Source organism: Xiphophorus couchianus, chromosome 14, assembly GCF_001444195.1.
Source record: "Xiphophorus couchianus chromosome 14, X_couchianus-1.0, whole genome shotgun sequence".
Taxonomy (NCBI): Eukaryota; Metazoa; Chordata; class Actinopteri; order Cyprinodontiformes; family Poeciliidae; genus Xiphophorus; species Xiphophorus couchianus.
Genome location: NC_040241.1, coordinates 3997674 through 4014720, shown reverse-complemented (window position 1 = coordinate 4014720; position 17047 = coordinate 3997674). Strand labels below are relative to the sequence as shown.

At 39.5% G+C, this 17047-nt stretch overlaps 3 protein-coding genes across 6 annotated transcripts; 1 reads left to right on the top strand and 2 right to left on the bottom strand.

Annotated features, from left to right (window-relative positions):
• Nucleotides 1–267: 267 nt before the first annotated feature.
• slx1b (SLX1 homolog B, structure-specific endonuclease subunit) lies at nucleotides 268–3239 on the bottom strand. 3 transcript variants are annotated; one of them, XM_028038578.1, is made up of 5 exons: nucleotides 2778–3239; nucleotides 2629–2680; nucleotides 992–1306; nucleotides 698–913; nucleotides 268–623 (listed from the first exon to the last, which is right to left on the bottom strand). In XM_028038578.1, exons 1-5 carry the CDS (start codon nucleotides 2951–2953, stop codon nucleotides 594–596), a joined length of 789 nt encoding a protein of 262 aa, XP_027894379.1. In that variant the 5' UTR covers nucleotides 2954–3239; the 3' UTR covers nucleotides 268–593. The 3 variants fall into 3 exon arrangements, with proteins under 3 accessions (XP_027894379.1, XP_027894380.1, XP_027894378.1); XM_028038579.1 differs by having other exon boundaries at nucleotides 1039–1306; nucleotides 2778–3238; XM_028038577.1 differs by having other exon boundaries at nucleotides 986–1306; nucleotides 2778–3173.
• Nucleotides 3240–3372: 133 nt separating this feature from the next.
• LOC114157533 (bolA-like protein 2) lies at nucleotides 3373–8632 on the top strand. 2 transcript variants are annotated; one of them, XM_028038594.1, is made up of 5 exons: nucleotides 3373–3497; nucleotides 3698–3766; nucleotides 5229–5326; nucleotides 6615–6704; nucleotides 7731–8632. In XM_028038594.1, exons 2-5 carry the CDS (start codon nucleotides 3704–3706, stop codon nucleotides 7786–7788), a joined length of 309 nt encoding a protein of 102 aa, XP_027894395.1. In that variant the 5' UTR covers nucleotides 3373–3497; nucleotides 3698–3703; the 3' UTR covers nucleotides 7789–8632. The 2 variants fall into 2 exon arrangements, with proteins under 2 accessions (XP_027894395.1, XP_027894396.1); XM_028038595.1 differs by lacking the exon at nucleotides 7731–8632 and having other exon boundaries at nucleotides 6615–6859.
• Nucleotides 8633–9603: 971 nt separating this feature from the next.
• Nucleotides 9604–16372, bottom strand: LOC114157534 (transforming protein p54/c-ets-1-like). The gene is made up of 6 exons (XM_028038596.1): nucleotides 16177–16372; nucleotides 15874–16071; nucleotides 14666–14848; nucleotides 13157–13363; nucleotides 12957–13075; nucleotides 9604–12000 (listed from the first exon to the last, which is right to left on the bottom strand). Exons 1-6 carry the CDS (start codon nucleotides 16370–16372, stop codon nucleotides 11776–11778), a joined length of 1128 nt encoding a protein of 375 aa, XP_027894397.1. The 3' UTR covers nucleotides 9604–11775.
• Nucleotides 16373–17047: the final 675 nt, after the last annotated feature.

Genomic DNA, 17047 nt, shown 5'->3' with positions numbered 1-17047 from the left:
TATTCTAGGAATGCACAGGCTAGCCAGCATGGCCACCGATGATGGCAGGTAAACAGTTTTCCTGGAACAGAAGTCGTTTCTGCCATTAGTACACTGAGCAGCGGGTAAAAAAGGTTGATTGGCTGTTTTTGACTGGAAGCGTTGTGTTTCTTCAGACGGCCATTGTAGCACCGGGAGGAGCTTGAGCTTTTCACAGATTATCTGGCTCATATTATATTGTCACAACATGGTGACCGTTTAACAAATATTTAAAAAACTTTTTTTTTTAAAGTTACATACATGCATTTAAATAGTAAAGCAGACAAAATAAAGAAAATTTTCAATTATTCTTTTATTCTTTTCATGTCCTGAAAACAAAAACATAAATAAAGACACATTTCACATTAGCTATAGAAAACATGTTCTTCAGAAGAGCTTTACAGAACACATCCTTTTGAAATGAAGTAGTAAAATTATTTCCTTAATCTTTTATTTGGAAAAATTTAATGATTGTTAATAATACAAAGAATTAAAAACTTTATGATGAAATATTCAAATTTATATACACTCTTCAGTACCAATGGCAGACATTCACTACTGCAACCTCCTTTTCTTCACATCTGCAGTTCATCTGCCCAGTGGCTCTGTAGGAGCAACAAACACGAGTTAGTGAGTAAACACACGGCCTTTAGGGGTTTCACTGAAGCACCAATCTGACCTGTGATGTGGAGGAAACGATCTCCTCCAGGTCTCCGAGGCAGCCGTGTTTATGGCGAATGAGGCTCCCCCACAACACCGAGCCATGGCAGGAAGGACACTGTCCCTCTACAGGCAGGAGGTGGGATGGCTCGGACCTCAGGAAATATCTGGCCAGGCAGACTACATGACTGACCATCCCACAGAATGGAAGGAAACAGCTCAGCTTCTCTGACACCTGAGGAGGAGGAGAGGATGGAGCAAACCAGCCAGATGTGGATAGATGGCTTATTGAGGATACGCTTTTTACCTTTACCATCGCCTTGCAAAGGGAACACACAGACATCACATCTTCATCTTCACCTGCAGATGGCAGCGACTGCTTCTTCTTGGCCCTCACATTGCCAAAGGCGATGGGGATGTGCAGTGGGGGCTGCAGGCTGGGGTCAAAGTCCATCCTATACTCCTGTCTGAGCCAGCGGGCAGTCAAAGGCAGCCTGCTCCATGGCGCCACCTGCAGCATGTTGGAGACGACGCGCCAGTGGAACTGCAGGCTCGTTTCTCTTTTGGAACGTCGGGAGACGTGGGAAAGTCGTCTGGAAGAGTGAGGGTGCTGCCACGCCCACTCAAACTGCCAGGGAAACACACCATGAACTAATCACTCAAATTTTAGTTTTCCACATTTTCTCCACACATGCTCAATATTACACATACAAGTTAAACTATATTTACACGTCACCCTAACATTTGTCTTTTAACAAACTGCAGATAAAATATATCCTCAACTTCCTGACATAATTCTGTATGAATATTTGACTGCTGTTCTCATCAGAAACGTTAGAGCTCATAAGATTTGGTTTCGCTTCCTTGAACAGAGATGAATTTTTTTTAAGTCCATAAACTCTCAAGAGGATTATGATCCAGGCAATCCCAGAAGCGTTTTTCTGATTTATCCATTTCAAAGTCAGACACCAGTGTTTCTGCCCATCAGTGAAGCAAGTTTTAACTCACTGTGATCTGAAAGGAAGTAAACCAAGATAAAAAAAACAAATACAAATTCAGACTGAACTATACAGGATGATACAGGATCTGCTCCATCAGGGTTCTCAAGATTGTGCTAATGAACATTTAACCTGTTTGCATAATTTGATCCTGAGTGGATTAGAGATACTGACACACAATAACTGCATTCAATGACGCAAAAGTTCATCTTCAGTTTTAACAGATTCCCTGTGCTGACTTAATTAAGAAAGTTGGATGATTATTTTGTGTCATGCTAAAAATTTAAGGTATGAAGTAAACTTTTTGTACACTTTTTTAAAAACATTTTGTACAAACTTGCAGAAAAATTACACATGCATATGTTCAATACATTTAATGAACAACAAAAAAATCAAGACATCTTATTTACTACCTTTTTGATTAATGTGGCACAGTGACTCAGATTTTTGGAGGTTTTGGAGATGTGGTAGTTCTTGATCATGTGTGGGGAAATTATATGTACATTTCATATCCAATAATATTCCAAGAATATGATTCAATTTCTAAGTTTGGGTTAAAAACAGAAGAAAAGTCAACATCTGAACATTTTTTGTGCTGGAAATAGAGATGCTGTAATATTACAACAATGGATCTTACAGGGTTAGAGTGGATGGATGGATACAAGAATGAGACAATTTGGGGGAAAAAAGGCTTTACCAGAATATGTAGGACAAATTTTACAGAACACAGTAGAGTCACTGTGTTGACATTTGGGAACACATGCTGGAACTGATAGATAGTGGATGGATGAACAAGCTGGTTTTCTCTGGCATAGTGAAAATTCCTGCAGAGATTGTTGGGCTGTAAAAGATGCGATCAGTGTGTGTCTCCTACTGGACATCACCAACTGTGATGTGATGCAGACCTGAACTCATCCTGGACACTGTCCCGTTGCTGGGTTTTAATACTCACCCTCAGAGCAGATATATCTGAAGGGAAGCCGTGGATAATGAGTACCATCTCCCTAAGCAACACAGAGGAACAGGTCCATATTAGAGTTATGGTCCTTCTTAAGTATTACCTACTATAAACACAATTCAGCAGAAAAACAGCATGTTTACCACGGCCCCCTGCCACTGGTTCTTTTGGCGCCCCCTTTGTGCCTCCCGGCGTTGTGTTGTCCAATCCGCCGCTCAGGGTTGACCGTGAAGCCGATGTAGATACGGCCTTTAAATTTTGGGTTAGTGCAGTAAAGCATGTACACACCGAAGAAGCTCTCCACCTCCACTACCATCATGAAAACCTTAACTTCCGTATGAGACGGTGGCAACCGTTAACTGAAATGACCCATGGCTATGAACGAGTGAAATAATGTTCACAAAGTTAGGGGAAATTTTGACAGCTAATAACATGTTATGGTAATGTTATAATGTTTTGCTTCTGTATCAGTTCTGTCACTACTAGTTCCTGTATCGCGGTCAGCCTTTAGTTTAGTGGACCGTTACGGTGCCTGATCAAATAAGTTGTAAATAACCCCCTCTATGTACAGAAAAGGAAAAAATCCCATTATTTTTTTAAAAATGTCTAAAGTATAATCTCACGCGGCTGTCAACATACGTAATTATAATTATTCTTACAACAATCACTAAAAAGAATTTTGTTGTGTTGTCGTTGGACTCCTATTTCGATGATCATTTGTTGTTTTAAAAATTGCGTCACAGGTTAGAAGGCCACTGATTGGCTAAAATGGTCATAGCTATGAGTCAATTGGATATTCTTTTTGGGCCATAATAACGTAACCGGTTGTCCGGTGTCCACTTGATGAAATCAGCGGATCACAGGTAGCATTTAGTTATTGTATGCTTCTACTGTGCTGTGAGAGTCACACACATGGACTCTCGTGTAAATTGTTTAATACCGGAAGTCTTTGGACGTTAACTTTCTAATTTGTTTGTTTGTTTGTTTCTTGAATAAAACCGTATTAAAGATCTTTAAGTTGATCCAGACCCGACAGTCAGTATTTCTGTATGTATTGTTTCAGATAATCATGGCAGTGTCAGCAGATCACATCCGGGAGAAGCTTATTAAGGAGCTCGAGGCAGTGCATGTGGTAGGTCTCTGTCATTTCTTTGATTGTTGTATGTGTAGTTAAGCTGCTTCAGTCACTACCATCAGACTCGGTGGCATCATAGTTTAGCCAATCAGATTGAGTTGTGGCTTTAACTGGGCCACCACAACCCTTTGGTTCTAGTTTTTTTCCGGCTTGTTCAGGGTTTTGGATTGAATCCCATTTCCAAAGGAACACTTGACACCTGGCTTTCCCATTCATATAGGCACACAAATTCACTCGTACTTTGACTATCCCACTGAGAAATGGGCTGCTCCTTTCAGAACCTGATACATCATCAGTTCTCAGTGAGTGCTTGTATGTAAACATCTCAGACTATTCTGGCCTATATAGGTTGGGTAGATGATTACCAGTCCTCTAGATGAGGACTGGCGATCATAGAACAGCATGCGGTGTTCTATGTCCACTCTGGAAGAATTAAAAGCAATATGCTAAATGTAAACAATAAAAATGAGCTTTAATTATTTAATTGTATTTCGATTTTGCCATTCTACCTGGTAGAGTCCAATCTGAACTGTCAAACTCTGCTCTGTGCCAGAGTAGAGAAAAAAAGTCAATTATTTGAATTTCTCTCTTAGACCACAAATCACTTCCTCCGTTATTATTATTAATTATTATTATTGTTATAGTTATTATTATAGTCACAGTTCTGATTACAGACGCTGTCAGTGTGCCATCTGAACAATTTTTGCTTTGGGGAGATTCAAACCTGATTACCTGTAAAACAGACCAGTTCTCCATATTCCCTCAGTCAGCAGCACTCAACAACAGCAAACTCCTTTACGGGAACCATTATAAGCTCCGTCTGTCTGTCAGATTCTAACATCGTTGATCTTAATCAGCGTTTGTAAAATTAATATCTGGGCATTACCCCGTACTCCAACGTCTCTCTAATCAAATGGCCAGAGACTTAAAGAGGAGAGGCAAAGCAAATGAGGTGGGAGCAGAGAAAAAAGTTCCACCAAGAGCTGGAAGGAAAAGATCCTTAGATGACAAGAGCTACAGCAATATTTAATTTTCCTTTGGAAAAAATAAAGTATTAATGAACTGAAGGAATTAATAAACAAAGTGGAGTGTGGGAGGTGCAGAGCTGCAGCATTACTTGCATTCTGCAAATACATAGTTGACTTTGGGGAGCAACCTAGTGATAAGAGAACCTGACAACCGATTGTCTCGCTGTCTGCTTCTCTGCAGCCTCTTCCTTCATTCTCTTATGAACATGGCAGCTTTATTGTGTGGAATTACTTGCTAAATAAAAAGAGAAAATAATTTTTTTTATCTCATAAATACAAAGATTGTTCAGTTAGAATTTTCCAGTAACTATTTTTTTCCAAAGGGAACATTTCTATGGGCAGTTTGTCTAATCAGTAACAAGATTTCTGATCATAATGTCTGTTTTACTGATGCTGGTCAGTGAAGTCAGTGTTGATGTTGTGCTTTTCAGGACGTAGAGGATACCTCACCGGAAAGATGTGCAGCCAGCTTCAAAGTCCTAGTGGTGTCGGCGCAGTTTGAGGGGAAATCGTTGTTACAGAGACACAGGTGGGATTCAGCGCAGCTGCTGCTGCTGGAACGTTTTATTAGTTTCTGATACCTACATGGTGGAAGGTTACTTACACATTTCAAATCTATTTCTACATGTGCATCATGATGCTAGAATAAAGTATTTGTGTATTTGTGTTCATGTTTAGTTCAAATCCCTGTTTCAGATTGTTTCATAATCATGTTTTTAGTCATTGAAATGGGAAATAAAATGTTAATAGTTCATGAAAAACCTGGAAAAGGACATTAATTTAGGATATTTCTGGTTTAAATACCTGGGCTCATTCATCCAGAACCACAGACGATGCACAGGGAGGAGAGGATGACATGGTTTACATGATGGTACTGAAACCTGACATGATGTAATCTGGGTTTCCTTCACAATCTGGAAAAATCAGGAAAGGTGTGGAATTATGTATTCCAAAGATCTGGATTTATGAGGAGGGGTGAAGACATGCAGCAGAGGTCTCAACAGTTGGAATCAAACTATACATTTCTTCTCTTCAGTTGAACTCCCAACAGTCCTGCACTGCTTCACCATCAGTCACATGACACAACCAGCCCCCTAACTCCTGAAACACAAATGGCAACGAGGTGGGAAAAAAAGAACTTTGGTTGTTAATGTCATTCCAGTTTTACTTATCAGACCAATATGTTTAAAAATGACTAACATCGGTCAATACCGATGTGGAAGCCTATACTGTACATCCATATCCTGCAAACCTGAAGCAGAATCCAGACATTAAATGAGCATAACGACCACACACCAAAACACACACACTTCCAGGTATCTTTTTTTTGGCGATAAAAGAAAAGACCGGAGGCCGTTCTGAAGGTTTTAGGATTCTGGACTGGATTAGAAATTAATCAATCAGAGGGTAAGATCTGTGATGTGAGATTAACATGTTATTAGCTTTCTTTCTGAAGTTCAGTGAAATGTTTTACTCTACTTGAAGCAAATTTAAAGAAGACCCTGAGGTCCACCCAGCCTCATTATTACATTACACATTATTTACAGCTGCGATCTACTTCTCCTCACTGTCTGCTTCTGAAGGAAATGCTGTAATCTAAGCATGTACTTTGCAGCTTTTGTTCACCAGGTTACAGAATCCTGCAGAATAACCAGACTATGAGGATGACTCTAGAGAAGTCTGTCAGACAGAAGAAAACATTCAAAGTTTGACTAAGAGCTGCAGATGTTTATTGCTGAGCTCTGCTGTAAACACACATTTCACTTTGAGCCGTTCTCTCTGGGAACATTAAACCGGTGTGCTGTCTGTGTTTGCAGGATGGTGAACATGTGTCTAGCAGAAGAGCTGAAGGCAATCCATGCGTTTGAACAGAAGACCCTCACACCAGAACACTGGGACAAGATGAAGCAGCAGTGACACATTTCCACCTGCTTCAGTTTGCTTCTTGTTTTTGGATTATGTGAAAAGGTTCAAATGCTCCAACTATCTTATTTCTCCGTCTGTCCCACTGATGCAAATCTACTGCAAATGAAAATAAAACACTTTCCTTCCTTTTTCTGCATTTGGGTAAATCATTAGATTCATTTTGTAGTGAAGGAAGAACAGACCCACTCAGTAAATCTTCCATAACGGATTGGTGGAATGATTTTATATCTGTCCATGCTCTCTGCTGCCACCCTCGGGAAGGCGACTGTAACAGCAGGGATATGCATAAACAGCAAATACCATTTAGAATAAATAGAAATATATGTTTTATATTATAAATACATATTAAATAAAAATTGCATCAAATTAAATGCATTATTCTCAGATCACAAATTATCAGATGTTTAGAAGGAAAGTGTGATTTAGAATATTTAAAAGTAATTTACAGCATAAAAATACAGTTATCTATATCTCAGTGGCTTTGACTGCCACATGGAAAGTTTGTCCGGATCCTCTGGTTTGGTCCTTTCACAAAGTGAAGGTCTTCACCAGCAACCGTCTCAAGTTGGCAGAGATAGGTCCAAAAGAGGGAAATGTAGTTTGAGCAGCAAATATGCAGTTGAATCTGCCTCATTGATGTCAAAGCCCAGAGGAAACGGGTGTATTCACGTAGTGCTAATTCACAGCAAATATAGACTCAAGGCACTTGAGCAGAAATACAAATAAATTAAAATATATTTAATCTCGTAACATCTTGAACCTTAAAGCAGATTAAGCACAGCAGCAGTTTTCACAGACTCACTAAAACTGGACAATAAGACATCATTCAGATCTTTGTGTCCCAGTTCAGCATAAAAACAAAGACATGTGTCCATCTTGAGGCTTTCAGGTGCTGTGGACCATTTTAGCATCACTTAAACAGCCAACCTGATGTCCTGAGTATCGTTGTCGACCTTGTTCATCTCTTCCTTCCTGATCAGTCCAATAGAGAATCTTTGGGAAATGATGCAACAGGACATTCACATCTCAGATATGCAGCCATATTTTGTCTTCAGAAACCTGTAAAAAGCTTTTATACTCAGTGAGTTGCATGCTTAAAGGGTCATAAATATTTATGTCAAATTACCCTGCAATATAAATCACATCTGTTTATTCACTGGTAGGTATGGGGGTAGAGAAATATTAATAAGTGGAGGTAGATGCTCTGCCTGTGGAATATGAACACCACATTTGTTAAGCTATTTCTAAAGTTTTGTTGTGTTTTATTGCACAATGACAATAAAGTGATCCTGATTCTAAATGCAGAGAAACTCCGGACCAAGACCTGAACCCAGACAGTAACTGACTCACCATCCAACCCACGGCTCATATGTTAATATATGTTATCTTACCAAGCATCACTGGAGAGATTCTGGATGCAGAAGTATTTATTCATAATACTAAAACATACTTCCTGTTTGCTCTGTTACTGCTAGCAGACAATAAATTGTACTGGAAACAGTAAGTGCAGCTCTATGGAGCTGTCGGTAAGGCCGAGTGCTTAAAGCTCTTTACCAAAGTGCGACTTGTTCAACCCATGTCCCAGCTGATGGTAGATCTTCCACTGTGAATGTGATGAACATTAGTGATCCCTGCCAGAAACTAAATAACTACATGAGGCGGACCCCCTGCTGAGACTCAGGGGGCTCAGAAAGCCAGTAGTCGCTCAGTGAGATCAGTTGGTGGTGGCTGAGCTAATGGAACCAAACTGATTCAGTCAATTCGCTGATTTTCACCTCAGTGCTGATGTGGCTGTTTGTGTTGGATGAATGCAACCAGCAGGTCCTGCAGAGAGCCCAAGCAGTTTCATTTAATATCTGAGACAACGGCAGGGCTGCTTTATTGATTTATTGCTCTCTAACACATAATACAGCAGGAGTTCATGTCTCTGCCTGTGGATTTTGGTGCCTCATTTTACTCTTGATAAAAACATCTTGATATTACCTGTGATGTTGGACTAGAGTAGAGTAGAGTAACCTGCAGATAAACATTTTACCAATGTTGGATATAATGCTTTTTTTTTTTTCTTACAGTGCCACTCACATCAATTTGTTGCATAGTTCCAACCAGGAAAGACGTCAGTTGGAGATGCAGTTGTAGTTACAGGGTCAGAGTTAGTAATCATTAACTTTAACAGCTTCCAACTGCTGCGTCCATCGTCCGACCCGATTGGACCCCAAAACGAGTCTGGTTGTTTAGGGCCTTCCTCTGTCCCAGCTGTCTTGGACAGACTGAAACGGCCAGTGACTATTTAAGCAACTATATTAGCTATAAGCTGCTTAATTAAACCTCTAGAGTCTTTCTGTTGTGTTTGCAGAGACATTATATGTCTTCATGGTTTTAGATAACATAGATATCAGACGTAGAGCATCTGTGATCATTACTCTCTTATCACAATTTACAGGTTTAATCTGGATTCAGACTACATTATTTGAACACGTTAATCTGCTTTGATCTAAAACTGTTCCTGTATGTTTGGGGTCGAAGGTGACCCTTCACCCCCCCCTGAATGAAAAATGTTTTCATTCATTCAAAGATGTCAAAACAATGTAAAAGAAACAACAGTTACAAAAAACTTAATGCAACTATTTTTGATTACATGCTATTTAGTTAAATTAATTAGTACCTTTCTCAGTAATCAATATAAATGTCTGTTTGAATGTTTCCACTGGTATTTTGATTATTTACCTGGACTTACGTTGAGGCTCGGAGGCATCTTTACCTTTTAGATTCCACTCACTCATTCCAAAACATTACTATTATTTCCAGTCAGGAGACGCATTGTGGACAAATTAAAAGATTACTTTAAACCTAAATTTATCAGAGGTATGAATAACTTTGGGCCTTACTGTGTGTTCTACAGTTACATGTAGTGATGTATCATCATGAGGAAAAACCAGAGGTTTGGATAACATTAGCTCCTCTCTGTGGTTTCCTCCTTTTGCTGCTGTGACTCAGAGCCTCCTCGCCGCTTCCTCAGGTGTAAATGACATGGATGATGTGATTGTTCAGCTCTGTTCTGTTCTGAGTGGCAGCCATGCTGACCACTCGGCTCTTCCATTAGCAGCTCTTGTCAGGGTGAGTGGTGGAAGTAATCCCCCCTCAGCCTGTTTCAGTTCTGCTGCTCTGTGATGGAGAAAATCACATCACAAGTCAGCTGGCACTTTAAAATAAGACGGTCTGACCTCTCCATATTGTTGTGTAAACACTGAATAAACACAATAAAGGATTCATTATCATAAATGACTGCATTCAAACATTTTCCTTTCCCTTGATTTGTGCTCCACCCTCATGCGGATCTCTTCCATCATACTGACCCCCTGGGTGGACGTACAAAAGTCTTTAAGTTTAAGAACGAATGTTTACACTGAAAAACAAACAAAAAAATTATGAATATTTATTCAGAGAGAACAACATAATATCAAGTTAGAACTATTACTAAAACTCACATTTAGGGGCAGCCCCGTTTTGCTAAACCACACAACCCAGAAATATTCACACATCACCTTTATTTCTCTTACTTTAGCTTATACTACACTGTTTCTGTTTTAAATCAGTTATGACTCCCAAAAGTTTTATTTCTATTTCCTAAATGCCAAAAATAATGAGAGAGATTTATAATATTTACCTTAACGTATTTTAATGCCACTTATACTGAGCTATAAAGTCAATGAGACAAAACAAGTGATTGTCTCTACGTTCTCATCCAGGATGACTGAACGCTGCAGGTCAATGACTTGATGCTCTGCTGGGTTTCCTTATAGAAACTTTTGAATCTGCTTTGAATAATTAAATAAGCGTACTGTATGATAACTAGGATCAATTGGAATGTATATGTGATTGAATTGAAGTGATTTTTTGTAAGGGACCTTGACATTTGTTGTGAATTGGAATAATCAACTTTACTGAATTGAATCTAATTATATGTAAGTATAACACTATGGGTATGTCCAGCAACATACTGTTGAGAAGAAGGTGTCTGTGTTCAGAGGTGGGTAGTAACTAGTTACATTTACTCTAGTAACTTTTTGGAAAAAATAAATATTCTTTTAGGAATAATTTTACTGCACACTTTTTATTTGAGTAATACTGTTATGAAATATCATTACTTTAACTTGGGTCATTTCTTGGACAGCTGCTTCTTACTTTTACTTCAGTAAAAACATGTCGAAGAAGTGCCTTTAAACTATGCCTGAGTATAATTTTTGGTGACTGTTAGAGATTTATGTGTTTTTGGGTGAATTGACCCCAGAACAAAAACAAAAGACATGGTGAAGACACTGGATGAAAGACAGTAAAAGAGACTAAGTCTGTCATAATCCACAGTGAAATGAGGTCTGTACCATTATGACAGTACACACAAGAGATGGCATCAAGAGGAAAGAACTTCACATAGAAACAGTGAAGCAATGTCTCAAGCCAGAAAATATATATTTTTAAAATTGCCACTCCAGCATGAAGCACTGATTTTTATTCCCTTGTGAAGGAAACCCTGAATATTTTACCTGTCATACAGTTTAAAAGTCCACTGACCAACATATTGTGAAAATTCAGACAAACTCTGATTTGAAGTGTCTTTCCTTATTTTAGCCTTCAGTTCATAAAAATATTTTTCATAGTCGTAGCTTGTCAGTCAAAATAATGATAAAAGGCGACATAGTAGCTACTGCTGCCTGCATCTCTTCTCCAGAACATTTCAGTCAAATGACCAGACCTATGCATAACCTGACCTCATGCTGACGAGACATTTCAGCCATTTGTTTTAGCTGTGTTGGAGCAGGAATCCCTCTACATAGGAGCATAGGAACTCCTGCAATTTATTTTAATTTTTTTACTTTAACTTCACCCCAAATAATAATGCCACATGAATATAAATATGTTTATTTCTTTGGACATTTTTCCAGTAAGAGACGGAGTATGTATTGAGCATGTTGATCCACCACTTCTGCTGCCAACAATCATATAAAAATAACAAAACATTATTAGAAAAAAAGTTGCTAGTCCGGTCTCTGGTTATTGCCTTCCTGACCTCGTCTTGCTGCTGATGTCCAACATGGCGTGCAGCTCCCCAGGCTCGTATCCCAGCAGGCCCTGCAGGTTGCACACAAAGCGGTAGACGTAGCGCTTGCCGGCTGTCTTGCGGATGATGTTCTTGTCGTAGTAGTAGCGCAGGCCCCGACTGAGTTTCTCATAATTCATTTTGGGTTTGTTTTTCCTCTTTCCCCAAAGCAGAGCTACCTGGGAAACAAATACTCGTCAGAGAACATCCACAATGTGACAAACACAATCTGTGTTCATTATGTATCTGTTCAAGAAAGATGCAATTAGACTACTTTTTTTTCATTTGTTTTAACCATTTTTAAATTGTTGTGACTGTTTTAGATCATGTTTTGGTCACTTCAACAATGTGTGTGGTTCAGCATAGTGACGTTTTGTAGTGGCAGGTCAGTGGTGAGAATCTAATCAAAAAGTCTTGCTGCTCAGCAGAAGAGGGGAAACTAAGAGACCAACGGCAGGAGAGACTTTAGCTCCTTTCACCAAAACACTTCAAGGAACCTTTCAGCATCTCGCCTGCTTGTGTTCTGGGTAAGATCCGACGGGTCAGCCCTCGTCTGTAACACCCCTGACTCACCAAGCGAGGTCAAGAGTGTAAAGGTCAACTGACTTGAACCTAGCAGAAGCTAGCTTGCCTCTAGAAAAGTCAGACTAACATCAACTAACTTATGGAAAGCACAAACAAAACTCAGAATCCAATGAGAAGAGTTGAAAGGAAAGACATACTTTAGTTTTAGAATTAGAACTAGAATGAATTAGAAGTACTTGGTCAGTTTAGCCTCATTAAACTGACTTCACCCTCCATTGTTGCTGTAAAAAGACCGGCATGAGAAGCAGACCTGCTCATTTCAGAAGCTCCACCTGTTTACTATGGATGGCCAGAGGAACCTCAGAAAGCAGGTTTACAACCTGGAATGTTTTGTGAAAGAGGCTATTGACTACTCATAGCTACTCAGTAGAACCCCACCTAAACAAATATCTCAACTATCACTGTTGACTTCATTGCTCTCTGTATTTGTGTGAACTTGTTCAGTCCCTCTGATATTAGTCTCTGTTTTACATTAAACTGAGTTACCTTGCTGTTACTGATCAGCAGAGATAGTTTAGATGAACCAACAGGAAGATCAGCAGGTTCTTACCTCATCAGGGTCGGTCAGCTTGAATTCCCACTCATCTCCAGTCCAGCTGATGCAGGACTGACAGCTGCGATCTGTTAGGAGCTCCAGCAGAAACTGCCACAGCTGGATTGGTCCACTACCTGTGGGAGGAAGGCTCGCCTGATCAATGCATAAACCTGGAAAGACTAAATGAGTGTCTCTGTCCCCACAGCTGTACTAACCAGTGTAACCAGCTAAAATGGATGCTGGTATCACAGCTTTGCCCACATGTGTTTTGCTGCCTACATAGTCTTTGAAGCTCCCATGTTTCTGATGCAGCATGAAGGCATCATCAGGCACTCTGTCGTCCAGAGGCTCTAAATCAGTGAGTGGAGCAGTCAAAGCCCGTGGGCTGACGGTGGCAGCAGCCCTCTCCTCCAAGGGTGTTTCTGCAAGAAAGCAGGGATAGAAACACAAGATGTGTCCAGAGTTCACTGTTTTATAAAGTATATAGGTTTAAAGTATAAAACTTAAAAAATGCCACTTTTATTTAAAGAATTATGTAAAGTTCTGTTAATGTGATGTTTCTCTTCTCTAACCGAGAAACTCCATCTGAGGCACTTAGCTGTTAACCTGAGGGAGACGACCTCTGGGATTTGTCCATTTTTCTCAGTTTGCGAGTTTTTCCACAGATTTTCAATTGTATTAATGTCTGAACTTTGACTGGGCCATTCTAACACATCATTTGCTTTCATCTAACATCTGGGGCTGTATGGTTAGAGTTGATCTCCTGCTGAACTTCATCATCTACCAGGACTGTTCTTTATTTACATTCATGGATGATGTGTTCATGATGTTCCCAACTGTGCTGTTCACAGTTGGAGTTGTTCACATGCCATGTGAACAACGAGAAAGCCTTTTTGAGGTAATTCACATGGCAAGTACAAGGTTTCTTACAAACATCTATTAGTGAATAGATGTTTAGATGTTGGCTGAGTCGGGAAGTTTTACCTTTAAAGGTCACATTTAGAAAACATTTGATATACAAATAAAAAGATGCACATAGTAGTTCAGAGTTATTAATAGATAAAACTTTGTGTGCTGTGTTTGTAAATTGTTACATTTTAAAGAGTATTTTCACAGACAAACATTCAGAACATTCGGGTTTTAATAGATCAATAACCAATATGGAAAGATTTTTATTTGAAAAACCAGTTTTCATCAAATGTTCTTATCTCACGACAAACTGAGTTGAGTGGTTTTTATGTGAGAAGTGAGTCAGACTGCAGGGACAGAGGCAATGGGAAGGAAATGTGAGCTAAATTAAACTCCATTTTATTTTCATTACTTTTGTAGCTGTTAACTTGGAGGTTTTTAAAAGCTAATTCAGCAGCTGAAGGTTATTAGCTTTGTTTTTAAATCTACTGAAAGGCTTGCAAAAAGTCTTGTAATTTTCAATGTAGCACACAAAATGCAAATGCTAAGATTCGTGTACTGGAGGCTGGAAGGAGAATGTAAACAAAAGATGTCTGTCAGCATGAAAAATAATAAAGATTTTCTGCATGTTGGTGAAGTAAATGTTAAGCTTGCATCTATTCTGCTTTGTGTTGAGATTTTATCTCACATTTCTCAGACATGCAACAGTAACAAAGTTACAGTGAACAGTCTCTCACTGTAGAAAATGATGCAGCCCTTCTGTAATGACAACAATGAAATAATAATGAGGTTTTTTATGAATTATGGGTTTTTACCTCTGTATATTTCTGGTATCAGAAAAGCAGAACTGATGGTCCTTCTGGATTCCTCTGCATTCATCAGACGGTGACCTTCATGTGGGGCAGGAACTGGATCCAGAGTGTGGAGGTCTGAGCTGTCAGCTGAATGATATTGAAGTGTCTCATTCTGTTGATCCTGGATGTAGTGTGAGTAGTTCTCTGAGGGGAAAAGATGCTGAACTGTAAAGCCAGTCAGAGCCCAGCAACTGAGCTGTTGACAGCCAAAAGGAAAGAGAAATCTAGAGCTACCTGTGTGCTGAAGCTGGTAGGAACATGACGCTCTGCTGCTGCTTAATGAAGAGCTGAAGTTATGGTCGTTCTCTGGAGAAGTTATTTTTAAAACATTAACAGCTGCACTCTGATCCTCATAGCTTTCACAGCAACATCAGCAACTTTAAACAGAATTCAAAAATGATTTAGAGTTTAATACAAAAAAAATGATTAAATAAAATGTCTGGTACCAGCTCAATCCAACTGTCTGTCTGTCTGTCTGTCTGTCTGTCTAACTAATAACTAATTTGTCCTTCAGGACATCTCTGTATTTTACTGCATTCATTTGACCTTTTACCTTTACAACCTTTACAAGTCCTCCAGAGTCTGCTGCTGAGAAGCATCCACAGCATGATGCTGCCACCACCATGGTAACCGGTGGTGATGGTGTGTTTGTGGACATGGTTCAGTGTTTCATGTCCACTTAGCGTTTTGCCTGAAGGACAAAAAGCTACATTTTGGTCTCATCAGACCAAAGAATTTTCTGGACCTTGGAGTTTCTATCTGAACTCTAGTCCAACCCTGACCTGACTTCCTCATGGCTTCTCTCTTTATGGTGTGACGACATGAGTTTTCAGCATTTTCCTTAATTTCCCGAGACGCTGAATTTTGGGTTTTCATTTTCTATAAGCCATGATCATAAAAACAACTAGAAACATTTTCAAAATATTTCACACTGTGTATGGAATCTTTGAATAGATGTGGATTGGGATCTCGGGGGTCGGGGGTCAGCTATATGCTATCAAGATAGCAGAAGGGAAAACATCATCATCACGTGTTTGTTGTGACAAATCTTGTCATTTCAATGATAAGATTGCAGTCCTGTCACAGCAGTATCAGTCATTTATATTTGTATGAACATGCAGCCCAGCTGCTGGTGAACAGCAGGCTGTATTGAGATGAGAACTGTTTACCCCTCCTCAGGGTCTCCAGGTGCTCCCACAGAATCTCTCCTGCAGTGCAGTCGGCCATCAGGCCCAGGAAGGCCTCTCTGTCCAGCCCACACAGCTGGCTGCCCTGCAGACCCCTCAGCTCTGAGCCGTGGAGGCCGAACTCAGCCTGGCACCAGTCCAACCAGTGGCTCACCTCCCATTCTGACCACAAGCTTGGATCTAGACATGTAGATACAAGAGGTACATAATTCAGAGGTCTTGATACAAATCAATTTAAATAGAACAACTAAGAAATAAACCAAGTTGAGGTTGTAGAAAGTTTACCCTGTGGAAAGTGGTGGTTGATAATCTCCTGGACAAAACCAGAGAAACTGGCCTGAACAGCCTGGCTCAGGACTTCCTTACTGGTTGGGGTGAGAGGAGGGACATCTATGGAGTCTAGCTCTAGGATATAAGTAGAAAAAACAACCAGACAGGGTACCAGGTAGCTGAGTGTATCAGCCATTATACATTCACCCATCAATTTTCATTAGTTAATTGCCAATATATATATATGTATAAAAAGCACCAAAAAAAAGTTAATGCATTTCATCAAACTGAGGAGTGTAATAATATAACATCTGAATTAATGTTTGAATATGTAAATATCAGATGTTCAAGTGCAAATAAATGATCTATGATCCATGGCCGGTGCAGAACGCCATGAAGCCATGAAGCACAGTGATGGATGGACAGATGATCAACATGATCATAAGAATAATGGCATATGTGAGGGTAAACTTTATTGATAAATGCCACAACATTTCAAATCTGATTTCTGTGGTGATGATGCTGACAAGATGAGAAAAGAGTTTAAGATGATCAGGCCAGTGTTGCTATGCTGTCATGCTTTTAATGCAGAATGATTTCTGTTTTTTCATTTTGTCTTTTGGGTAATTATCCAGCGTTCAGGTCGGAATGAAAGGAAACCTGTAAGCTCACATTTCTAATAAAATGCAGTGTCTGTAATGGCTGCGCCATTATTACAAAATAATATTTTTTTATAGTTGGGTGAGTTAGAAATATATGAAGAGTAAAACTGCAACATTACTTATGATAGACATTTTCATTATAGCTACATCTGTTTGTTGAAGGTTGGACGAACCGCTGCAGGCAAACAAAACCACAAATTCACCTTTTCACTGTAAACATGGAT